This window comes from Hoplias malabaricus, chromosome 14 (assembly GCF_029633855.1).
Source record: "Hoplias malabaricus isolate fHopMal1 chromosome 14, fHopMal1.hap1, whole genome shotgun sequence".
Taxonomy (NCBI): Eukaryota; Metazoa; Chordata; class Actinopteri; order Characiformes; family Erythrinidae; genus Hoplias; species Hoplias malabaricus.
Genome location: NC_089813.1, coordinates 36,906,425 through 36,932,053, shown reverse-complemented (window position 1 = coordinate 36,932,053; position 25,629 = coordinate 36,906,425). Strand labels below are relative to the sequence as shown.

The following is a 25,629-nucleotide window of genomic DNA, read 5'->3' as shown; positions in this document are numbered from 1 at the left end:
CCCCGGAAGGCTAGCGCCACCTGTAGCTCGGCCACAGCTGCGGCCTCCAGTGGACCGGAGGAATGGAGTGCACGGTCTCCACGGCAACGGAGTTCTGCCCCTTCTCCCGAGAACCCGGACCCCACTCACTCAGACCAGGCTGCTAAGCCACCCTCCCCGGCCGGAGCGGCACTTGCACTGTCCAAACCCCCCTCGCCTTGTGCACCTGGTACAGTCCTCCACAACACATTTCAGCTAATGATTAGTTCTACTCTGTTTGGCCCAATGTTTGTAGACTTGTTACATGTTGTACTTTACTACCAAAGCCTTACACTAGATGTAGGATAACTGAGGATTTGACTATATGAAGCCATATCAAATTTAATGTGGTCAAGTACAGGTAGGGGATGGTTAATTCTGGATAACAGGTGCCATTCCAGTTCATCTGAAAGTCTCACTTTTAAGGCAAGAGGTGTCTACAAACATTTGGACGGGCAGTGTACATTTTAATAGCTTTTTGGGCCTGTATAAATCATGCAATTTTCATGCAGTAACCTTGACATCAAAGCTCTTATAAAGCTTTTTATCATGTTAAATTATTAAGTACATGAAGTGCAATGTGTATGTGGATCAGAATTCTTTGGTCAACCAATGGTTGTTCTCTTACAAAAACAACTGAGCCACCTCTGGGGTCGGGGTGGGGGGTATTCCAGCAGGATTTCTCAGTTAGCCAGTTAACTTAAGCCCAAGTTTGAGGACTGTCCAATGGGAATCTTCCTCAGATCTGTTCCTATTGACAGCCATACGTTGAGCGTAAGTTATCTGGCTAAACCGAGAGACCCCCGTTTTGTGGAATACCCCCCTGACTCTCTACACTACTGTGTTCCTCACGCCTTGGACTCAGGAGCCAGTGTTAGGCCGGTGTTCTCTGTGAACCCGTTACACCTGATTCAGCTCATGTTGCGTTAAATCGGGAATTTTAAACATGCAAAACAACAGACTTGAAGAAGTGCAAATCATGAGGAATTTGTAGTATGTATATTACAATTCTCACATGCACTGAGCATATCTGTTTAAATCATGTGGAAACATTTACAGAAAATATATGAATGTTTCTTAATGTCTGCCGTAGAATCCCTGGACATCAGAGTATGTATTTTTGTGTTAATCTGCTACTCACTGGTCCAAAGGCATCATCCTGTGTCCCAGAAAATGTAATATATATTCAGGTAAAGCCTAAAGAAATGAGTGGAATCAGTGGTATATGTTATTTAAGATATTCCTATTGTGTTTTCTAGGTCCCAGTAACCAGGCATGTGTTGGACCAGACAGACCCACCTCATCCTCACTGGTCTCTCTGTACCCGGCGCTGGGCTACCGGGCCATCATGCAGGACATGTCTCCAACTGCTTTTGGTAAAAGCAGCTCCTAATTTCAACATTTCTGATCGGGTTTCTCAGTCATAACAGAGCAGTTTAGGTGTTCGCTTTTTAAAACGGGCATAAAATACCCTTTCATTCAAAAACAATCAAAAATGACATCGCATGCAACAATAAAGGAAGCCTTGTGTATATTTAATACAGTTGTTGAAACATAGATGCAGTTATTCACACTAAAACTAAACACTATTTAAATGTTGATAGCTGTGAGGTTTATGGTATTAGTTGTATGTGAGGGGATCCTTGAACAGAGCTTGTCAGACTGGTTAAAGTAATTAGGATCGCCCAAATCCAAAATCCACCGATACATTTTCCTAACACACAATACATGTGCTGCATATGTATGGTATCTGTGTGTGATCTGTACAAAACAAACCAATATTTGTGTCACAGTGTTTTAATTAAGCCCCTCCAAAAGAGCGAATGTACATTGCTGTGTACACACACACCAACAGAGAGAGAGATGCCATTGGCTGATGATTTGCCTATAAAGATATTGAAATTAAATCCCTAGAAGGTAAACCTCCCCTCTAGTGATTAACGAAATACTTTATCAATACTAAAGCAAAGCAGAACCAGTTAATGTGCTCTAATTTCCATAATTAGGAATGCTGATGGAAACTGCGCTCTCGGAAAAACTGTCACAGTGATGGTACCCTCAGAATTGTGCCATTTTCTATAATTATTTAATCTCCAGGACTTACATTATATTCTTTAATTGTACACAGTTCTATAATGAAATATTACAAATATTCACGTCTCCTTCTGGAGAATTAAATGTATGTTACCGTTATGGAACACAGCTGGACTGTAAAACACTGCTGTACCTTTTAAAGGTACTTTTACATACACTGCTCGTACCTTTAGAGACAGTAATGTACCTGAACTGTACCTTTTTTAGCTTTATTTATTGTTAGATTTGTGGTCAATTGCTGCTTTAGGCTCAAAACTCCCCAGAGTTAATTCTAATCGTTTTTCACTTTAAAACAAACTTTAATTCTGGGTTGTTGTTTTTTTGTTTGTTTTTTTTATACTCAGGCTAAATAAACCGCTGTCAGACTGTTAGTGTACAATAATATGTTTACCTACCAAGACCTTGTTTTCTAATTCTGCTCGGCATCACATTTCGCAGGAAGCTAAACTGAGAAGCTAGGTGATAACTCTAATAATGGCTAAAGTGTGAAAACCACAAGACTTCACAACCTCACATTGTTGCTTTGAGCATTTCTGCATGGAAATCCCATGTGTGTGTGTTTGCATTCTGTGTTCCAGGTTTGACAGACTGGGAGGACGATGAAATCTTGGCCTCGGTTTTGGCTGTATCGCAACAGGAGTACCTCGACAGCATGAAGAAAAACGCCATGCATAGGGAACCCTCTCCCGACAGCAGTTGATAAAGGCATGAAAGCAACACGACGCAGTCCTCCCACGCTTCAGGAGGAGGATGAACAACGGGGATCAATCAAATCTTGTTCTCTTCATCGTCATGGAAAACACATCTACCCTTTCACTGTCGCCCCACATCCCCCTCCATGTTCTCATCACTGTCCCCTATCATTTTTCAGTAATTATGACCCATCACTGTAAGACTACCCTCGCCACTACATCACTTTCTATTGCCACTGATGCCAACATTGGACTTCTTTAAGTGCATGTTTAAATCAACATAACTGATATCATAGAAAAAAATCATGGGAAAACAAAAAAAGTTATAAAAATGTCATACTGTATCACCTTAATAACTGATTAATATAAGCTTGTTGTATTTTATTTTCTTGTTTGGGATGAAAAAATGCTCTTTTTCTTGGAATAAAAAAGGAGAAGTTTCTGAAGAAATACAGAATATCTCTTTGTTGATTTGTCTCTCGAGTGCTACCTCTCAAGAATACGATCGGACCATATTCGGTAGTAAATATTTTAAGAAGCACTGACATTGTAGAAAGTGGCACTATTGCAAACCCTTTATTTTATTTTTATTTATAAGTTTTAATAGTTAAAGATATGTACATTTTAAACTAATGTAAGGTGGAATGTTTGAAATGTGGTTTTGGTGGTTCTGGTGTGGGGGGGGAGTGGTTTTGGTGTAAAATGCTTCACTGCAGAGAAATGACAAATTATTTCATTTATTTTTCATATTAAACAATAAGAAATGCCATATCTAAGATGCTGATTACGGTCCTTTCATGGCAGAGATTATCCTGTAAAATCACCCAATGCCTTTGTTTACATCTCAACAGCTGATGACACACACAAATTTTGAAAATTCTGAGGAATTCCCAGTGAAGTTCATATTTGTATTTTCGAAGGTGCATTTATCTTGTTTTTCCTGAGGGTCCATGTACTTATTGTTTTCTAATGCCTTGCACATGAACTGTATTGTGACTAACTTCTTCTGTAAGCTGGTATCTCATCATCTGCTGGTTAAGAAAAGGTTATGAAAGCACAGGGTAAAAAATATTAGAGACAAAACATTTCACTTTTAAAATGTGTTAAATTTAAAGAAGATTGGGAAGTACAGGATTTTAGAGGCTGTCTAATATAACATAGCTAAGTCATTTAGTTAGCTAAGCTATACTTTGTGTTTTAGGCACAGTTTCCTTTTCCTTTAATCTACGAGTGAAAACAAGTGTCAGGGAAAGTGCATCCTCAAGTTACCTTTCAGTTTCGATATTTTGTTTTGCTGTTTTTTAAGCATAATAAATCAAGTGTATGAGGCACAGTCCAAAATGTGTAAACACATCTTAGAAATGGTGTTCATTTACTTTAATGTGCATTTAAGAGTGAGGTGGCTATGGCCTGTGCTAAGAGTGGGCTAGAATTATATTGCTCTGATCTCAATTTCAGTACTTTTTGTGAGGAGCTGGTGGAATGATCTCCATAAAGTTCTAGTGAATTAGTGCAATCAAATCCTCACAGCTTTCCTCGAAAATCTAGTGTTAAACCTTCTGGGTGAGCAGACGCCGTTACTGCAGCAAAAGTAAGACACACCATCGCTTTGCGCCATTAATTAAAAAAGGAAAGCTGGATGCGCAAGTGTTCACCAACTTGTGGCCACAATATGTGTTTAATACCGCTGTAAATGACCAAAACGGGATATGAGGGAAGAGGAGGTGTCTTTACTGCAAACTAACTCCGTACTTCATCTTTATGCCGCTGAACTTTTTTGAAAACCCTAACGTACGTCTTTTTCGCGGGCAAAAATTACCAGAGCGATATAAGCGACTTTCCCTGAACGCTGAATAGCTTTTAAGTTCTGAGAATGGTTAACCGCTGACTTGTTAATATTCATGAAGTTTGAACCACTCCGCGGCGTGATTGGCTGTATGATTCAAAACACAGGCAAAACGGATGGGGGCTGGCCTTGTGGGCGTGGTCTGGGATGTAAACTTTAAAACATCAACAAAGTCGAAGCGGGGCAGAGTAGTGCGACTGCTGCTCGGAGAGCAGAGTTACGGCGGGTTTTAAACGGAGACCAACGGTCGTCTTTGCCGAACCGAGACGTTGGAACATGGATAACCGGTGCTGAGGGCGTTTATAACGGAGATATACGCCTTTTACACTTCATTTCTTTGACGTTTTGTGGATATTCGAGTTCTTTTAACGTGAAAATGTTGGACAAACGAATGGTGGATCTTCGCTTGGACGAGACTCAGGACGTTAGAGGAAAAACTGGTAAATACCAACTCTATTTTACCCTAACATTAGAGTTAATACTTTAAAATAGTTAATGTAAAGTTAAATTCTCTTAAGTTGACTCAAATGAACTCGAAATAATCGAGGAGTTTGAGCTTTCCTTGGTATTTTAAGTTCATAAAAGCCTTCGTTTGTAGAACAGCGGGTAAGGATTATTTTAAAACACATTTTCGTGTAGTTTAACTCTATTATATTTATATTCAGATGCAAATAGTTTTCCCCCTCAATATAATTATGCCTCTACAACGCAAATTTGCATTTGGGGACTTTTATTTTACTTTTTTGTGGCAAGCGTTTGCTTCAGAAGGTCCATTTCAGGAATGAAAACCCATCTCCTTCCTTAAAACGTTTAAACTATGTTATATTCTGGGGCTTTCTCTAGAATTAACGACACATCAAAGCGAAGTCTTAACATAAAAGTCACATATTAAACCCCAAACATGAAGCCGAACGTTAACAGAAACCAACAACTGAACCCTGAAAAGCTCCAGGTTCTTAGCTACAATTTAATGAGCCTCAAAAAGATGGCATTATTCAGTGTAACTGATAAATTACTTTTTAATTTTTAGCTCTGGGATTTTCAAACGGTGAACTAGCCATTGTTCTCATGACATAGTTTTACCAACAATAGTATCCTAACAAAGTTATGTAGCTATGTTGTAATTGATATCTGTAAACCACCTAATTTACTTTCGTTTCCTTCTGCAGTTCCAACTAAAGAGCCCTTTGATAAGCTGTACAAATGTGGAGCGCTTCTGGGAAGCGGTGGATTTGGCTCTGTGTTTGCTGGGCAGAGGATCTCAGATGGATTACAGGTGCATACCCTAAACAAGATCCCAATAATATGTTAACGTGTTCTCTCAGTGTCACAGCATCCACTCATTTTCTTTTTAATGTTTTCCAGGTTGCAATTAAACAAGTTTCCCATGACAGAGTGCAGCAGTGGGCCAAACTGGTGAGTCAAAATACATTGACACACACATTCCTTCCCTTTTTAAAGCAAAGAGACATTACTTAACAAATTTACTCAATAGCGTGTTTGAGTAATTGTAAGTAAATTCCGTGGCGAGGTGGTAAAATGTGGTAATGCTGCGCCCTCTTGCGGTAGTTTGTGCATCCATCAAACACAGATTGTGACGTAGTGGGTAGTGACGTCGATGGGTTTTTCAGAAAAGCCAACGAAGAAGAACCAAGAGTATTTCCCCTTCAATTAGTTTCTTCCAGAAAATGACGTACTTAAACAATAAATGACGTACCACGGGGTATTTTCCACGTGTCTATCTTTCGTTTACTATTGCCCTTCTAATAGACACTCTTTCAGCTGAGCCATGTTGATTTTGGACTCCTGTTAGACCCGACTCTTACGTATTCTTATGAATTTTTAATTCTGTTGATGTGCAGCATCCAGACCTCATCATCTCACCATTCCCTTTATTTGTGTCTTTTACAGCCTAATGAACCAAGCGTGGTTCCCATGGAGATTGCGCTCCTGATGCAGCTTGGGGGCTCAACAGTGTCTGGACCCTCTCACAGAGGAATCATACGTATGCTGGACTGGTTTGAGGTGTCGGGTCAGGGATTCCTGATCGTGTTTGAGAGACCCCAGCCTTGCCAAGACCTCTTTGACTTCATCACAGAAAGAGGTGCTGTGGAGGAACCAATTGCACAAAGGTAAATTGCCCAGACACAGAACATGGGTTAGATTTATTCTGTAACCATTGAACAATTTAAATCAGTCTGTAATAGAGACACTAAAATTGTCTTCTTCTCCCAGGTTTCTGAAACAGGTGATTGAAGCAGTTCAGTTCTGCCATTCAAGGGGTGTTGTTCATAGAGACATCAAAGATGAGAACATTCTGGTGGACACCCGCACTGGAGACATCAAAATTATTGATTTTGGGTCTGGTGCTCTGTTGAAGGACTCGATCTACACTGACTTTGAAGGTAAGAGCCTCAGGAGACTCTGTTAGGAGTAAGAAATAAACCTTACAGTGCAGAGATTTCACTCTCCTGCTAATCTCCATAAGAACCTGATATGTCCCTAATAGCCCTTTTTAATCTTTCCTTCAGGAACCAGAGTTTACAGTCCCCCAGAGTGGATTCAGCAGCAGCGTTATGAAGCTATCCCTCTCACTGTGTGGTCTTTGGGGGTCTTACTGTTTGACATGGTGTGTGGGGACATTCCCTTTGAGCGTGACAGGGACATTGTCCAGGCCAATCCCAGTTTTACTAAGCGCATTTCGAAAGGTGAGTCGTTTGCTTGTATTTTATTTATTTATTTTTTAAAGATACTGTATTAGTTAATAATCTTTAGTAATGTAAGTAAATATAATTATTTCAGTCCTCTAACCACTTATTTGTTTGGTTACAGAGTGCCAGTCCCTGATTCGCTGGTGCCTTGCCTACCGCCCTGAAGACCGTCCAACACTGGAGCAGATTTTGCTGCATCCATGGATGACGGAGACTGCAGAAGACATTGGAGATTTGCAAGAAAGCAATATTGCACCAAGCCTTTAAATCAGACTGAAGCTGGGTCTAGAAACTTCTCATGCCCTGTTAGATTGTACACTGGACTGCTCTCACACTCGTTGCGAGCTTCTCAACACGTCCTTATTTATCACACTCTTTTAGTTTGTTCCTTTTTTGGAAACATTTTCTTTTTGAGCACATTTTTTTGTCAAGAATTTAGCCCTGTTTTGCTGCGGCTCCAGCCTCCTGTGCACTCTGAATCTACACCCTACACGGCTGCATACGGGACTGGGGTTGGATCCCTTTTGTTTATTTTATTTATTAACACAGATGCAAACTAGATATTTATATTTTTTTTGAACTGTAGGGATGATGAAGTTTCTATAGCTCCAACAGATAAATGGGTGTTGCGTATTTGACTGAACGTCACTAAATGAGAACTTGAAATTGCCTGGTTTTACAGGTTTTTGTTTCATCGTTAAATCTTCCCTCGTTTTAAGAGGTGAAAAAGGACTTTGGCTCAGTTGTCCACTTGCCTCCTGATCGGAATTCTGACAGAACTCCTGGCAGCACAGGTTCGTTTTTGAGCTTGTTTATGTTCAGGGCTGTCTGGAGTGTCCACAGCACAAGAGAAGAGAAATGTTAACCTTTTCAATTTTGTTTGGTTTAAATGACACTGTTTACTTGATGGGTCTCTGGGAGGATACTAACAAGGTGCCTTTTTGTGTCTCTTTTTTATTAACCTTCAAGAATGTAAGACACAAATTTATTTTATTGTGTTCTGTTTACCCAGAGACCTTTAAAGAACATCATTTGCCTCCAGTTTTAATTGTAGCTGTTTAGTTAACAAAGATCTCTATTGAATCTCTGTGTGGGTTTTTTTTTAATTTTTTTTTTATCATCTATGTTCAACCCGCAGGACCAAATTTGTGTTGACCTGGGTTTAAATTGTACTTAATTGTACCTTTTTTTTTTTTTTTTGGTTGAAACAGTCGTGTTTTATTCCAGTTTTGAATCCTTGCCTTTTTTGCTTGGGTTTGCATACAGACTATACAGCTGTAAATACTTGTGTATTGTTTTTATAAAGTGGCAGCTGTCACATGAATATATTTATAAAAGTCCAAATCTAAAATCCATTTCTGTGTCCTGTTTTGATTTGAAAAAGAAAAAAGTATGTGAAATGGTTTCCTCGGTTCAGCATTAACTTTAATTCTTGCATGAATTTTTGTTATAAACCTGTGAAATATATTTAAAACAAGTCGAAAATGCAGTTATATGTAAATAAATCCTGAAGGAAAGTTTACAAACATCTTACAATTAGGCATCACATAGTGGCCATGCGCCTCAGAAAATAGCGAATATTGTGGCTATTTTATAAAAATAACAGACTATTATTTAATATAAAACTTGCCAATTTACCTCTAGCCCTGTGAAGGACTGGCGCCCCCTCCAGGGTGTATTCCCACCTTGCGCCCAATGATTCCAGGTAGGCTCTGAACCCACCGCAACCCTGAACTGGATAAGGGTTACAGATAATGAATGAATGAATTTACCTCTAGTTTTTTAGTTGAAGGAATGTTTATATAATGAACCCTTGGAAGGATAACAGACAACATAAATAAATGGCTCACTACTGCCTTTGTTCGTGACTGAAATCACCACTATGTCTTCTAAATCTAAACATTGATTTATATGTCTAATAGTGATTTGTTTCATGACGTATGCAGTGCAGTAGAAATGACAGAACAAACTCAGATCAGCTTTAGCAGCATAACAGCATGATTTGTTGCAATGTGACACTTTTTCCACAGATTTACACATGCTGTTTAAAAGTAGCAAGAGAAATAAAAATGTTCAAAATATTTGGTGTTCATTCATTATCTGTAAGCGCTTATCCAGTTCAGGGTCGCGGTGGGTCCAGAGTCTACCTGGAATCATTGGGCGCAAGGTGGTAACACACCCTGGAGGGGGCGCCAGTCCTTCACAGGGTGACACACACACACACTCATTCACGGACTACGGACATTTTTCAGTCGCCAATCCACCTACCAATGTGTGTTTTTGGACCATCCATCCATCCATTATCTGTAACAGCTTATCCAGTTCAGGGTCGCGGTGGGTCCAGAGCCTACCTGGAATCATTGGGCACAAGGCGGGGATACACCCTGGAGGGGGTGGCAGTCCTTCACAGGGCAACACACACACATTCACTCACACCTACAGACACTTCTGAGTCACCATTCCACCCATCAACGTGTGTTTTTGGACCGTGGGAGGAAACAGAGCACCCGAAGGAAACCCACATGGACAACACACCAAACTCCTCAAAGACAGTCACCTGAAGCAGGGCTTGAACCATCAGGACAACCTCAGGACCCTGGAGCTGTGTGACTGTGACACTACCTGTTGCGCATGCAGACACAGAATATGAATAATATTTAAAGTCTAAGCACCAGCGATATGAAAGTGTCAAACAAATAAATACAGTGGAGTTTGAGTTCCTAACTTGTGTTTATTGATAGTCAGAAAACATGTTATTTCTTACTAATTCAAGGAATAAGGTTTAACGGTGTTTTACCGCGGCGTTGTTCAGCTGTTGTCCACCAGTGACGTCACGGTCGCGTTCAAGAATTTCCGTAGCGAGCTCGGGTTTTTCCGTCAATTTAATAAAATTGTCCATTTTAAAGCAAATTAAGCTGCTATTTTCATTTTAATTCATACTTATATCTGTCAGTAACTACAATAATGTGAAATATTCACGGAGGTCCATTAAGTGGTGCTTAGCCTTTAAGAAGAGCTTATAAAATTTCATAATGGAGACTGGCGCACCCTCCAGGGTGTATTCCCGCCTTGCGCCCAATGATGGCAGGTAGAATAATAATAATGAATGAATGAATGAATTTCATAATGAATGGTCCGAAAAAAAAATAGCTTGGAATAAAATCTTTTAACATCTTTCTGTATAAATTAGATTTTCTTTTTCTAAAACGTTATTATTTTGTAGATTATCACAATGTATAATAATAAGTAAATCTCTTGAGCTTTGTTGTGTACATTTTAAGTAACAACATAAATATCTTTGTCCTTATAAATTATATTATATAACGTATCTTTTCACCTGAATTTCTATTCTATTCTATAGTTAATATTCACAATTAGATTAATTTAATTAAAGTATCTGTATTTTCCTGTATTTTCTTCCTGAATGAAGAAAGTGGAAACCCATGGTTTAAGATTAAAATAACAGCACAAGTGTTTGGGAATATTATTTCATTACAATTAGATTAGTTTCTAAAAACTGCAGTTGTAATAAATGTCTACAAACATGAGCCAATAAGTTCTTTAAAGTAGTAATCAGTCATTTACTGGTTTTTATTCTTGAAGTTATGGAAAATATATCAGTCTTTCCCCTAATTCCGGCCGCTGCCGTATATGGTGCGATTCCGCTCTCTCTCTCTCTTCGCCAATTGCATTGGGTAAAACAATAAAACATAAGATCAAGCCCTAGTAGGGCATTTAAACATCAGTTTTGCAAGAAATCACATATCTAATCAATATTTAAGTATCTCTAACAGTGTTGTAATTCTTTGTGTGCAAAACTGCATGTGGAACACAACACATTTCAATTTCGCGACAAAAATTTCCCTCAGTGTAAAAGTTAGCTTAGCGGTTAGCTTCCTTTTCTCTGAGGGGAAAAATCTACCGCCATTGTAATCCTGACATGTAGAGTACGGATACTAACACAGGACAAACATGATCTCATTGTGAACCTCTCAAAACCACTGAATGTGGTAGCAACGGTCTCGTTTGACTGTCACAAGCAGGGGAGGTGGCCGAAGTTAGGGGGCGCTAGTAATCTTAGCAGTATTGGCACCTACTTAAACAAAAGCGTTTTTATCTAAAAACATATTTTCTTTCAAAGTCAAGCAAGTCTTGGACATTAATCTACACATATTTGACTCCTGAAAAATGTTGATTTGAGTGAGTAAAGTACATCTATTTATTTACAGTTAGCTAAGATTTCCAATGTTGTAATTAAAATGGCCGGAAGTTGGGGTAATTACGCGACACCCACTGACTGGGATGTATGAGATGCTTTTTTCAAACAGTTTTAAACATGACAGCTACCATGGGGGAACCCACACTATGGAGCATAATCAGGCGTATTCCAGAAAAGGGAGTCAATTAAGATGGCGGAAATATGACCTAATTCCTTATTAACCCGTTCCCAAACATTACAGTCATTTGCACGCCTTACTTCATTTTGAAGGGATTGGTTGCTCCCGTAAAGCTCCCCCAGTCGGTAGGTGGCGGTACGTGGTGGTTGTTGAGGTGTAAATACGAGGAACTGAGCGCCGTGGACCCAGCTGCTGTGTGGACGTCGACAGGTTAGGGAGCTGGAACCGCTGGTCTGGAGCTGATAGTTTGAGTTGTACAAAATGTCACGGCACAGTTAGGTTTTGAGCGACACGAAATGGCAGTAACGAGGCTCTTGTAGTCACCGGAAGCTCGGGTGGTGAAGAAAATCGCGGCGTTTTGGGAGAAAGTGCAGTAGCTCGGTGTGAGATTGTTGACCGTCAATGCCAGCATGGCAACGGGCGGCGAGAGTCCGGGCTCCGGCGGCGGAGAAGACAAGCTCCCCTCCCGCAGACAGAGCGAAGGTACGGTCGGATTCTCCGCGTTTTTCTCATATCTCTTTAGAGCTATCACAGCTTAGTAACCTTTTATCTGCACGCTTATTTTCTCTGTTGAATTGAAGAAAAGGCTGATGTTGGCTTCAATATCGCCACCCTTCCTCCACAAACGGCGAGGAACAGGGATTTGAAGATAAATAAATAACGGTTAGAAGAACACAGCAGAGATATGTAACTAACACAGTCTCTGAACTGTTAATGTACGGGGGAAAGGAACACATACAGAGGCTTAAAACACTATTTTTTATTTAATATGCCATTAACTCAATTACAAAAGTATCCAACTTTAGGACAACCCTCCAGTGAACGCCATGTTTTATTTTTTTTATATCTTGTACGTGTTAGCTAAAAAACACCAGCTCTGAATTCCAATAGACAACTAAGGTTTCATATGTCATAAACCTAAGGAACCAATCCTATCCACTTTTGTGTGTGCGTGGGGCGGGGCGGGGGCGGGGCTGTCCTTATACTGCAGGTGAGCAGTGGGGACTAATTGCATATTCATGTATGCTCACAAATTATATGTAACTATCTTGAAAATAATTTCTAAACCTCTTATTGTAATAAAAAGCTACTAGTGTTTGTGTAGTTCTGTAAGAACAGTCAGAAATCAGCTGAATTAATATCCATTAGCATTAAAAATAAAGGTAAATGCAAATTAAATAAACTTGGTGGCAACTCAACAAACAGTCCAGGTCCCGTTTAAAACTTAGTGTGGAAAATTTAAAAAGTGGTTCATGACAATGCGCCATTCTGTAAAGCTGATTGGTCAACTGCTATTCAAGAAAGCTGGAGCCAACCTGATATCGAGCATTGATTTATATTAGTCAAGTCCATGCCTTAAATAATTATGGCTTTATATAATTACTTTATATAATTAAAAACTATATATAATTCTATAATAACTCGCTTAATATTTTGTGATTCTTTCATTTACTAAATGCCATACATTAATATCATGACCAAAGGTTAACCTTTTGTTTGTACATGTATTTGTTACGTAATAGCTGGGTAAACATCCTATAAATGTAGATATTCCTGTATTTTTGCAAGCGGTAGCAGACTGGACTGAGCCGTTCTGAATGACTTGTAGGCGTTTTGAAAAGAGTTTAAGTGCTCAGGTTGTAAAGTGGTTGTACCTGTAAGACTCCAGGTGTGCACCTGGCTGACGTGGACCTTTAACGGAATGTAAAAGGCTTTGTTGGGACTATAAACCTCTGAGGCGAAGAAATGTAAACTTTTATCTTTGATAAAGTAATTTTACAGAACGAAGAGGAAATGTTCACAACTTTTAAGATTTATTTTCAAGTTAAATCCAAGAGTGATTTCAAAATGAAAGTGATGATATAATGCGATTACCTTTATATTGCTCTCAGACTTTGATTCTTTCTTTCACATCAAACAAATCTAATTAGTCTTATATACAATTTGACCAGCAGTGTGGTGGATATTTGCCATACCCTATGGCAAAATGTTCTCTGCAGTAGCCTCATAAGTGTTTGGGTACTCATGCAGTACTTAAAATGTCTTAAATATGCCTATATGATAATACAATACCATTTTAAATATATATATATATATACAGGGGGTCCTCGACTTACGACGTTGATCCGTTCCTACGTCGCGTCGTAAACTGATTTTCGGTGTAAGTCGGAACATACGTACATACTGTACGTAAATATCCTATCCTAGATTATCCTAACACCTATCCTCCTCGGTCCCGATCCGCTGCGCACACCAAACACGAAGTTCACGTTACGACGTTTACCACGCAAAACCACTGTCGAAAAAAAGCTTTATACAGTAAATGGGAGATGTGTCGTAACCACGAAACATCGTAACTCGGGACTGACGTAACCCGAGGACCTCCTGTGTTTATGAAAAGGTATTGTATTATTAAAGGAATACTAGGTACAATTTGGGGATTTTTGCTCCTCCTTGTTTAATAAATTAATACAGTAATTTACAGTACTGAGATCAAAGTGGATGAGGACGGAGGGGTGCTTTCCTACTCTCTTCTAAAAGTTACATAGTGCAGTTTCTGCCATGCTGAGCCCAATGTAGCAATGTCACAGACTCTATGCTCCTTATTACAACTTAGCAGAACATCACAATGATTTTGAAGCTGTGATGTAAGGTAAAATATTATGTGGTGCCCCTTTAAAGAATAAATAATAATGTATAAGTGAACACAGTGGAGCTAGCATGTCCAAAACATGTTTTTTTTTGTATATTTAAAGCTGCCTACAGAATTACTGTTGTGCATACTTTATCTGTAAAGAATGGGACTCAGAAATGGCAATAAAAATAATTAATGATAGTCATTCATTAAGAAGTAGTGCTCTAAAGAGATCATGGTGTTTAAACTATAATGGGTTACAATCAGCAATAATTATGGAGACCTGTTTTCTTCTTGAATAGTTATGCTATACTGTGTATTTAGACTGATGTACAGTAGGAGTGGTAAAGAGTGTGTGGGCAGGTTGCCCGAAAGGCGTCCCTGTGTGAATGAATGGAGTGATTGTTGTTGCGAAACTGGGGTGTTGCCAAGGTGGAGCAGGCAAACATCCTCCTAGGTGTCCACTGCAGTGGGTGCTTGCCTCCCAGTCCAGCCAAATTAAACAGACTGTTAGACAAGTACGGTTTTCTTACTTCCAGGCAGATGCTGTAGAGTCACATTAGTATCTACAGCTTATTCAGTTTATAGTTTTTTGTTACAGCCACATTAATGTCTCTTAGTAATAATCCAGGCGTGTGTCCAGAGTTTTCTCTCGCTTTGGATATGAGTACTTTGAAGATATTTATCTATTTTCCCCCCATTTTGTCATAAATTAACCCCCTTGGACAACCAGGATTTGAGATTCTTGCAAATGACCAATAACCAATTGATATTAGTCAGTGATAGTCTTTTAGGAAAGCAATCAATGGCATGATTCTATATACATTTTCTGGATATGTTTTGATTTGATGAACCACTTTCAAAGGCATTGAACAACATTTCCTCTGCCCACACTCCACTGGGGTCAAGCATAAACACGTCCAACATAAGAAACTGCTGAAATATCTTGAACACACATTGAGGTATCTGAAGATTTCAGTACTCTTTAAGTCCTGTACGTTTGTTTGTACTTAGAACTAACACTAGAGAGGTGTACCATTTCAAAATGTTCCTATTCAAATAGGAATCGTTCAGCTGAAATATTACTTTTTCTTGGCAACAGTTTACATCCCTCCTCACGGAATATTATTTCCTGATTTTGAAATACAGTGTATGCTCAGAATGATGCAGCTCTGACTGAGCATTACAGCAGCTTCTAAACCTTCTTGTGTTTGCCAGCAGCTAACAAGAAACTGAAGTACATCAGTTTGGCGATTCTGGTGATCCAGAATGCCTCGCTCATCCTCAGTATCCGTTACGTTCGGACGCTGCCGGGCGACCGATTCTTCACGACGTCTGCCGTGGTCATGGCAGAGGTTCTGAAAGTCTTCACCTGTCTCATCATCATCATGTTTCAGAAGAAAGGTTTGTTCACGTTTCCACGTTATGAGTCACACTCATTTTATCACTTCACCTTTTCACTTGGCCACAAATATGTGGGTTCTTTTTTTCCTGTTTCACCAACCGTTGTGGAGAACAGTGGGGGGAAATGTGAGGATCTCATCTCATTTGAAATGAATAATACACTCCAAATTGAGATGTTTTCATGAAATGTGTGCTCCAGTTTCTCGTTAGGTTAAAGTGTGTGTGTGTGTATGAATGAGTGCATGTGTTTTAGGTCAGTTCACTGCTAGCTTATTTTGTCCAACTACAGAGCTGTGGAGTTTGTTTAGATTTCTGTGGTGCAAAGTTGTGACCTACTTTAATGATTTTTTTTTGTGCTGCACACTGAATCTCTTTATATTTCCAAATGAAGGGAATATCAGGGACTTTGTGGCCTTGCTGTTTGACTCTATAGCGGTCCAGTATTGGGACACACTGAAGTTAGCAGTTCCTTCACTTATCTACACCTTACAGAACAACCTGCAGTATGTGGCCATCTCTAATTTACCAGCAGCCACTTTCCAGGTGAGGAACCCCTCCTCAGGGGCATATCCACCTCCACTGCCTTTTCTGTTTCGTCCTCTTTCTTTATATTTTTCTTTCTTTTTCTCCCTTTATTTCCTTGCTCTTATTTTCTCTTCCTCCTCCTCTCTTTCTCAAAATATCTGTCCCCTTTTCCTTTTCACTTGTTCCTTCTCATTCTCTCTGTCCCTTTCTTTTGCATTGGTCTTCATCTGTTTTCACTGGCTCAGCCAAACTTTCCCATTCTCTTTCTTACTTTTGAGATAAAGTTCCCCAGCTCTGTTTTTGTTTTTTCTTTGTGTTGTGTGTTTCAGTTAGCATTAATAATCAATCTCTCTCTCTCTCTCTAAAGGTGACATATCAGCTAAAGATCCTCACCACGGCTCTGTTCTCTGTGCTGATGCTCAGGAAGAGTCTGTCCCGAGTGCAGTGGATCTCTCTGCTGCTTCTCTTCGCTGGTGTGGCCATCGTGCAGCTGGAGCAAGACGGCAGCAAACAGAAGGAGGCCATTGTCTCCTCTGCAAACCAGAACTATTTCAAAGGCCTAGTGGCCGTGGTGGTGTCCTGCCTGTCTTCAGGCTTTGCTGGCGTTTACTTTGAGAAGATCCTGAAAGGCAGCTCAGCCTCGGTGTGGATCAGGAACGTGCAGCTAGGCATTTTCGGCACTCTTCTGGGCCTGCTGGGTCTATTGTGGAACGATGGCCCTGCCATTGCTGAAAAGGGCTTTTTGTTTGGCTACACGTCTATGGTGTGGGGTGTGATCTTCAACCAGGCCTTCGGGGGTTTGCTGGTGGCTGTGGTGGTGAAATACGCAGACAATATCCTAAAAGGCTTTGCCACCTCTTTCTCCATCATTGTATCTACAGTCATGTCCATCTACCTCTTTGGTTTCCATGTGGACCTGCTTTTTACGCTGGGAGCAGGGCTGGTCATAGGAGCTGTGTATATGTACAGCCTGCCTAAACCTGCAGCAGCACCAGCTAGCAGCTCCTCACTCTCCTCATCCAGCAACAGAAGCGGGGACAACCATGGAGATTCAGAGACGGATGCGTTCCTTCCAAAGTCAGTGCTGGTGAAATGAGCCTTTCTCCAAGGTTTTCTTTTTTCTTTCTGTGTCCCCCTTTTCATCTGTTTCTTCCTCACAAAATCGCTCACAAATTTTCCAGTAATTCCCTCTTTAGCATTATCACCGTGATTCTCATTCACCTCTCCCTCCTCCTTCTAAGTCTCTGCTGCTTTGGGGATGATTTTAAGTACCTGTCTCTTTCCTCCTTGTGAAAGAACTGTCCGTTGGGCTGCGGGCTGGGTTGTCAGTATTCGTTGAGTCATGCGAAAAGCGGGTTACAACTCAAGGCAGATCTAAATGAGCACGGGCTTCTGGAGAATTGCGCTTCTGCTGGGTTCAGCTCCAGCCCTAGTGTAGCACATTATGCTCTCATTTTCAGATACTCTTGTAAACTTTAATTAAGTGGAACAGGTATGTTGGGAGCTAAATTCCGCAGTGGTGTAACTATCCAGGAAGCGGGTTGGATTGGATACCTCTTGGCTATCAGACTTTTTATGCCTAGGAGATTTTAGCTGATAATGTCTTTAAAGCACAAAGTCTGGACAGAAGTATCTGGATTTTTGGGTCTCTGTGGTGTGTGGTAAATAATCATTGTTTCCTCCTGTTTGCCTTAATCACCATTTTCTTCGTAAAAGAGAGATGTACGCTGGGCACACTTTTGGCCAATGCTACTAATACAATAGTTAAAGAACACCCAAACTACATATATCCGAGGATAGCACCTTTTCTAAGGTGCTACTAAAGAATTACTAGTTGGAGTAGATTTAGTTACGTCTTTAAGACGTAAAGAGGTCATTCAGAGTGGTTTTATGAGAAAAGAAATTGATATGAATAACCAGATATTGACAGAGAGGTACAAGCAAAGTGCTGTACGCAAACCATTTTTACCCCCCCATTAGTTGATCACTAGGTGTGTTTGTGGACATGTCTCTCCAGGTTTCTATTACCAATCAGTGGAATTCCACATTAAATGGGAGTGCTTTTGAATATTTGAGTTGCAGTTGGTGCAGACACAATATTTGCTGTGTTTTATTAAAATAGATTGTAGAATATAAATTGCAGTATAGCAGTATTCATAATTTTACAGGCAAATTCTTTACTGTGGCCTATTTCCATTGACATCTATAGGTTTGTATTCATGTCCACATAAGACACCCTGCTTTAGCAAAACTGTATCAGTGTATGGTCAGTTAATAAAGTTGTGTTGGTACAGGGAAAGCCTTAAACTGTCCAGGGCTCTGGTTAATTATTACCACATTATTATTATTAGAGTGCAGTCAGATTAGATCTGAGTTCATGACCCAGTACAGCTTCAATGCAAACTTCATTTTTCCCGCTTCCCTCCTTCTGACTGTACCTAAACTAGATTTCTGCTTCAGAGTTAGGGTTCTTTTTTTATTTTTTGAGCTGCTGTATCACTAATGATATGTCTCAAAGGTCTCTCTTTCTAAGAAGTTTGTACCCTACACTTCTGAACAAACTAGGGGTTCACTGATACTTTTTTATGCAAATCCAAATTGTACTAAAACCAAATTCTTTGAACCAATAATCAGCTATTAGTTGGTAAATCACATAAATGGTCTCACTGTAGTATTTCAGGATAAACTACCTTTGACTCTAGATTTCAGAAAAACACTGGACGAGCAGGGGTCCACAAACTTACCGCCGCTTTTCCGCGATGTAGTACCTACTCTGCTTGCTCGGTCCCGGCTTGGGTTTCCACTGTAGCTTGGGACATCTCAAACCACAGTCTCTGACCAGAGCCACAACAATAGTGGCGGTAATGTAAGTGTGGTTTACTCATCGTGTATTCATGTCTTGTGGTTTTGGATGCTGAACACAGCTCTGTGCATCAGTTCAGACATATTAGTGTAGTTTATTTTTGTACCTTGTTTCACTGCCAGGTTTTCACTGGGGTTTTTTCGTCATCTGTCAATCCGAGCTGTGTTTGAACCTGTTCGATATACCACTGAATAATTTGATAAAATCAAATGTGATTTTTGCTGTAGCTGGGAGATTTTACAGATGGCTAGTTTGTTCTGGTTGGTTGCATTTTGTCATGATTGACAAGTCTCTTTGACCAATCAGCGCTCTGCAATGTGAACATGTCACATAATCCCTACTCCTGGTTCAGAGGGAGCAGAGACTAAAAGAACGTACCCTGTTGCAGGTATCAGATTTGCCTAATGGAAACCTAACGGGCCAAGTCAAGTAGAATAGGGACCATGCAGTGGAAAAGTACCATAATTTGAAACAAAATGGTGGATAAAGCTACATCCTTTAGTCTGGTGTTATTGTTTGCATTGGCCTTTTTAAAACTGGTATCGGTGCACCCCTAGTGAATGAACTAGCACTGACTAACCTGGTCCTACCCCAACATAACGTGTATGGGTGTGTGAATGTGCCAGTGTGTGTGAATATGAGCAAGGGCATTGATTTTCTTCACCAGTGCTAAAACAATTGGTCAACTCTGTGCCTTTTTTAATGCACTTGTGACTGTACAGTAAACTACCAATGTCGAGTTTTACAAATGTATATAATACAAAGTTATTTAATCTAAGTATTTTATTTCTTCCCCACACCACATACGTCCAGTTGTTAAGTCTTGTAACATATTTACACATGTTTTTTGTGCAAATATTTGATACAGATATGCCAAAACTGTTCTCTCATTAGATTTTTTTTTTCTAAATATTTGCAGAAATGAAAACCCATGAGATGCTCATTTAAGGACATCGTATGAATGTCCTATTTTTTAATGTGCACATAATGTATGGTTGCCAGAGAACATCATCTTTGGTAACCTACTGAAGGATGAACATTCAAAGGGGTCAGGGATAAGTGCAAAGACTAAAGGGGCTGTCTGGTTATTTTGAAGTTTAAAGAAAATAGAGTAGTATATAGAGACTTGTGGGCACATGGAACTGCTTTATATGCATCAAAAGGACTTTCTATGACATATTTGCTTTAATTTAAAGGTAATGAGCTTTTTGTTTCTAAGTAATTAATGTTATTTTCTGGTTGTAGTTTGGGGTGTGGTGGATTGGGCTCAGATCAATAGATTGATCATTGTGGAGAGCACCAATAAGGTGGTAGTTCACTGGACTTTAGGGGGTTATGTCCTGATTCTTACATTTCACATTGTATCTGTTTGAGGTTCTGCCTTTGACCTGAGGCAATGTATGAATGTCTGTGTGTGTGTATGAGAGTGTTTGTTTGAATTTTCAGAGATATTCAGCCATATTTTGACACTGTGGGGCCCAATTCACTGAAGCCATTAGCTGATAGAATACAATTACTTATACTACACATTGGCAGATTCCTAGTTGGAGACCAGATTCCTTTTGACTTGAATGCTACATAGTACAACACACGTGGTACTCAGTGAGTGGACAGGAGATGCATCATGTTCCAGTCATGGTACCAGTATTGTGGCTGATCCTGTAGCATTTTATTTGGCCCAAAAGGAATCTTGCCTTTTTATTAAAATATTGTCATTGTCGTTTAAAACCTCATAACTCGACTATTTTACACCATTCACACTGTAGCTCTTACCATTGTATAACCATTTTAAAAATAAATGGATAAATGGATTAATAGACAGTCGTCTAAAACGTCTTTTATGTCGTTCAAAATTTTGGAATCACTTCTAAATTAAATGTTTGCTGCTATAGAACTTTCTCATTATTGTGAGAATAGTTACCCTCTAAAATGTACATTCTGGGCAGGCTATTTTCTCCCTGATACATGTCATTGAAGCATCACAATGATTTTGAAGTTTTGCTTTAACAAGGATAATTAAGAAAAGATCTGTGATGAGCTGTGGCCTTTACACAAAGAAAGAATGTGAGTACGTTTCACCACGAGTCACTGCAGATGGTTTAGTGGGCTCCCTAGTGGCGTAGCAGTCTCTGCCTTGGCTCTGGAGATTACAATCGAGGTGGTCCTAACAGTCTGAGACTGGGGTACTTATCTGTACATGGGTCAGTCTTACCTCTCTCTCACATCACATAGTGCTAGCTAGTGTGGGCATCTGTCAGCTGATGAGACAGATCTGGACAGTTTGCATTCTCTTTATGCTTCAGCAGCAGCTTAAAATAAAACCAGTGTTTCGTAAGAAGCCTGTGTTTAGCTCCAACCTCTCCCTAGGGGAAATATAAGTAGAAGGTGGGATTAAGGCAGATGCACTTATCCAGAGCAACCTGTTTTAACAAGGTTCCTATTGGTGTATTGTGTGGAGAGTTTAATCCTGCATCCCTATTAATTTGCTTTGTTATTAAAAACAGTGATTCCAAACTTTTGAACTGTAGCATGCATTAAGCTTTAGAGCATTTTTTCCGCTCTCGTGTGAAGTTAGGATTTGGAGATATGAGGCTTCAGACTGACGGTATGTTGAAAGCTAACCCTTCATTCAGACCTTCCAATCACAAAAATGGGAGATTATAATGAAGGCTGTAGACTAACACACAGCTTTATCCTGTCAGGATAAGATTACCACAGCAGACTAGTGTTCTGACAAGGACACTATAGAGTTACTAATATTTTATCTTTTAATAAAAGGCTTTTCCCACTCTGTACTCCTTTGGGATTTGAAAATGAGGTAAAAAAATAAAAACTAAAGAATACAGCCTGTGTTTTTTGACTAACACTGACTCTGTAAGTGCATGTGTACATATCACAATTTATTATTTTTAATAATTTACTTTGTAAACTGCACATGTGGCAGTGGTTCTGTTTGAAGTTCTGTTGAATGAAAGGGTTAATATTTACTCTGTTGAATTATCCCTACCATGTCTCTGGCACTATGATACATTTGTAAATACTCTGTGAAAAGATGAACAGCCATCCCTGGCTTCATTTCTCTTAGTGGCCTCTTTCTTGAGGCCGACAATAAACATCAAAATAGTTATCATATCCTGTTTTTTTTTTTATATATAAAATACCCGAGCCTCAGAAGTTGTGTCTTTGTACTTGGACCACACACTAACACAATACTCCAGTGTTTTTCAACATAATCTCCTACTGATGCATCTGTAGAGTCTGGTCCTTTTTAACACTTACAGAATTTAACATCTTTCCCTGATGTACACAACTGTGCAAAATTTGAGATCACTCCTCATTTAATTTAGTTCCAATTAAAACGACTCATAATCACTGAATATTTTTGGGATAATTGGATTATAAGAAATCCAACTAACTTCTAAGACTGAACTTTGGAGGTGTGGAGATAAATACAGCTGCAGATATCTTTGGAAATGTGAAAGCAAGAGACAAACGAAAGGAAAGAATTTAACTCTGGATGCAATAAATGCTGATGTTATGTGTCTTTTGGTTTGTGTGTCGTTTTCTGGGAATTAAATTAAGTGAAGTCTCTGTTTGCACAATTTTATTGAAAATTACAAATCATTGGAAGAACCTGACAGATTAAAGGTAAGACAATTAAAGCGGTATGTGTTCATTTAACTGGAGAACATCAGACTGAATGACTTCCACCGTGGTCAGATTTGCATCTTAAGTGTTTCTCTGGGAAAGTGCTCAGACAGGTGTTCATTCCTATCCCCTGTTGAGCGTTTTCAGTGATTTAATATCTGCAGGTTTTTACAGGTGACGTGGCTTCATTCAGTGCCAATAATAAATGTTTTAAATCTTATTGACTTAACTCATTGAAGAAAGAATTATTAGCCTTGGGTGAAGCTGATAAATCGGGAAACAAAGGAACATCAAACAAAATGCACATAATTATATATAAACTAAAAAAATATTGACTTATATTTAAGCAAATATGGCAGGTTAACAGTGTGGGACAACAATATTAAACACTCACTATAACAATCAATCTTCTAGGGCTCATAAGGGAGTGAAAACTCAAAGAACCAGTTTAATGTGTAAATGGTTCTTTGAGGGAAAGCTTGTTAAATATGAGTCCTTAATTAACCTTTTCAAAACTGTCCCATTTGTGATAATAGCAATAAATCACCTCACGGCGCTGACGTGTACCTCAGCACTACACGTGTTTCACAACACTCTCAGGATTTATATGTTTCTGTATAAAAGGTTGTAATATAAAATGTTTAATGGAGAATTGCTAGCACAAGCACCGCTAAATGCTAACATGAGTGAATTGTTTGTTCTTTATATCCTAGGCCCCAAGAAAAGGAGAAAGGAAACTAAAATGAAAGACGAAAGCAAAGGGACCCACAGCAAGAAACGAGCCCACTGTACCTCAGGACCAAAGGATGGAGATGGATGTACAAAGTGCCTTAATGTTAGCGGTATTAGGCTAATAACCAGTACTGACAACTTATTTTTCTAGCGCTAACTGTAACAGAAAATTTTACTGGAAGGCTATGGTGGATTTGTTTGTTTCTTACTAAAGTATTTTATTGTTAGTTTCAAGACGTTTACACATGCTTTGACCATAAAGTGCATAATTATTTTGTCATTTGACTCAGTTCTTAGCACAACTGGAAAACCAGGCAGAAACAACTTTCATTGCCTTTGTTACACAAGGAGACTTGTTTTCTCTTTTAGATAAAATAGTATTCATAGTTTATTACTCTATTTATCACTGCTGTTAAAACGTTGAACCAATATTTGTACTGAGTTACTTGCCTTATTTACTTTTTTTGTATCTTTGTTCTTGTTAATTGTTTTTTATATTATTTCCCCTAAATGTGACGCTTAGTCTGTTCTCTTAAATATTTGCCTTAAACTCTGTCTCGCAAAGCACTCCGAGATTTTAAATATTTAGTGTTTTGGTTCTCACAAAAAATGAACATGTCCTGTAACGGAAACCCAGTTTCCAAATCTCTACACTGCTTCAATCAGGAAAAGCACAGAATGTTCTTGTTTTTTCTTTTCTATTAAACCAAGCATTACATTTATGTGTAGAAGATATTTATGTAACGTATGTTTTATTTGACCAGTTTTCATTAAGGCCAAATGATGGTGGAACAGATAGTGTCGCTATCACACAGCTCCAGGTTCCTGGGCTTGTAGGTTTAACCCCCTGGTCACCTCCAACAGCCAAAAACAGGTTGGTAGGTGGATTGACTGTGCAAAGTGTTCATAGCTATGACTTTTTATAGAGTATGAGGCTCTGTGATGGACTGGCACCTCCTCCAGGGTGTGTTCTTGCCTTGTACCCAGTGATTCCATGTAGGCTCTGGACCCCTCACGACCCTAAACAGGATTAAAAAATAACAGAAAATTAATTAAATGTTTTCATCTGTGTGCTCTTAAGTTACTCAATTTGTATTTTTCAGACTCTTGAGGACTTTTATTGTTTATGCTGTGATTAATCCAGAGATAGTTCTAAGTCATTGAAGCATTTACACAATTAAAGAAATCTGAACAGAGGTGTAGCCTAAGTTTTTGATATACATTTCTCTGAATAATGTTAGGCACAGCAGGTAGTGTCGCAGTCACACAGCTCCAGGGACCTGGAGGTTGTGGGTTCGATTCCCGCTCCGGGTGACTGTCTGTGAGGAGTGTGGTGTGTTCTCCCTGTGTCTGCGTGGGTTTCCTCCGCGTGCTCGGTTTCCTCCCACAGTCCAAAAACACACGTTGGTAGGTGGAATAGCAACTCAAAAGTGTCCATAGGTGTGAGTGTGTGTATTGCCCTGTGACAGACTGGCGCCCCCTCCAGGGTGTATTCCCGCCTTGCGCCCAATGATTCCAGGTAGGCTCTGGACCCACTGCGACCATGAACTGGATAAGGGTTACAGATAATGAATGAATAATGTTAATAAATGGTTTAGTTATATGATTAAATTTAGTCTTGAGTTTAGTTCCAATACTGGTTACCAAAGCAATGTTTTAATTAAAGAAAATTTGATTAAAGTATCTCACATTATTATTATTATTATATTTTATTTTTTAAAGCGTCAAACTGAACAGACTGAGAGAGCTGATCGGCAAGTTAGTCGCAGACTTGCACTGTTAGTCTTGGGATAGTTGACTTACATAATATTTCCTAACACAGGTTTAAAGATCACTTTACCAATTCCCGTGGACGATATAAAGATTATTATATAATATCGTTACCAAATAATGAAGTCTTTTGTTTTGAAAAATTCATCTACCGCTTCTCACGAATTCCGTGTCACACCCGTTAACGTATCGTTGCTGTTGATTGCTTCACATTTAGACGGTTAACACACTTCTGAGCTTTAACTTAATTTCACTTCTGCTTGAGTCATTATTTTAAATAGTAACAGTAATCTG

The 25,629-nt window shown here is 39.3% G+C and overlaps 4 protein-coding genes across 8 annotated transcripts in view; 3 read left to right on the top strand and 1 right to left on the bottom strand.

Moving 5' to 3' along the window:
• otud5a (OTU deubiquitinase 5a) overlaps positions 1-3,384 on the top strand; it is a 34,834-nt gene extending 31,450 nt beyond the window's left edge. The window contains exons 7-9 of one of the 4 annotated variants that reach the window (XM_066644581.1): positions 1-208; positions 1,278-1,394; positions 2,691-3,384. In XM_066644581.1, the coding sequence (XP_066500678.1) occupies positions 1-208; positions 1,278-1,394; positions 2,691-2,812 (447 nt within the window). In that variant the 3' untranslated portion in view covers positions 2,813-3,384. The remainder of the gene's footprint in view (positions 209-1,277; positions 1,395-2,690) is intronic. The other 3 variants (XM_066644580.1, XM_066644579.1, XM_066644582.1) reach the window with 3 other exon arrangements.
• Positions 1-25,629, bottom strand: part of plxna3 (plexin A3) — a 587,367-nt gene that overhangs the window by 196,623 nt on the left and 365,115 nt on the right. The window lies entirely within an intron of this gene.
• pim2 (Pim-2 proto-oncogene, serine/threonine kinase) lies at positions 4,827-8,710 on the top strand. The gene is made up of 7 exons (XM_066643551.1): positions 4,827-5,090; positions 5,820-5,926; positions 6,016-6,066; positions 6,562-6,782; positions 6,886-7,055; positions 7,182-7,358; positions 7,483-8,710. The coding sequence occupies exons 1-7, from the start codon at positions 5,027-5,029 to the stop codon at positions 7,626-7,628; spliced, it is 936 nt and encodes a 311-aa protein (XP_066499648.1). The 5' UTR covers positions 4,827-5,026; the 3' UTR covers positions 7,629-8,710.
• Positions 11,876-24,726, top strand: slc35a2 (solute carrier family 35 member 2). Of its 2 annotated transcripts, none has more exons than XM_066643511.1 (5): positions 11,876-12,241; positions 15,615-15,797; positions 16,189-16,340; positions 16,690-17,399; positions 23,547-24,726. In XM_066643511.1, exons 1-5 carry the CDS (start codon positions 12,169-12,171, stop codon positions 23,572-23,574), a joined length of 1,146 nt encoding a protein of 381 aa, XP_066499608.1. In that variant the 5' UTR covers positions 11,876-12,168; the 3' UTR covers positions 23,575-24,726. The 2 variants fall into 2 exon arrangements, with proteins under 2 accessions (XP_066499608.1, XP_066499607.1); XM_066643510.1 differs by having other exon boundaries at positions 15,612-15,797.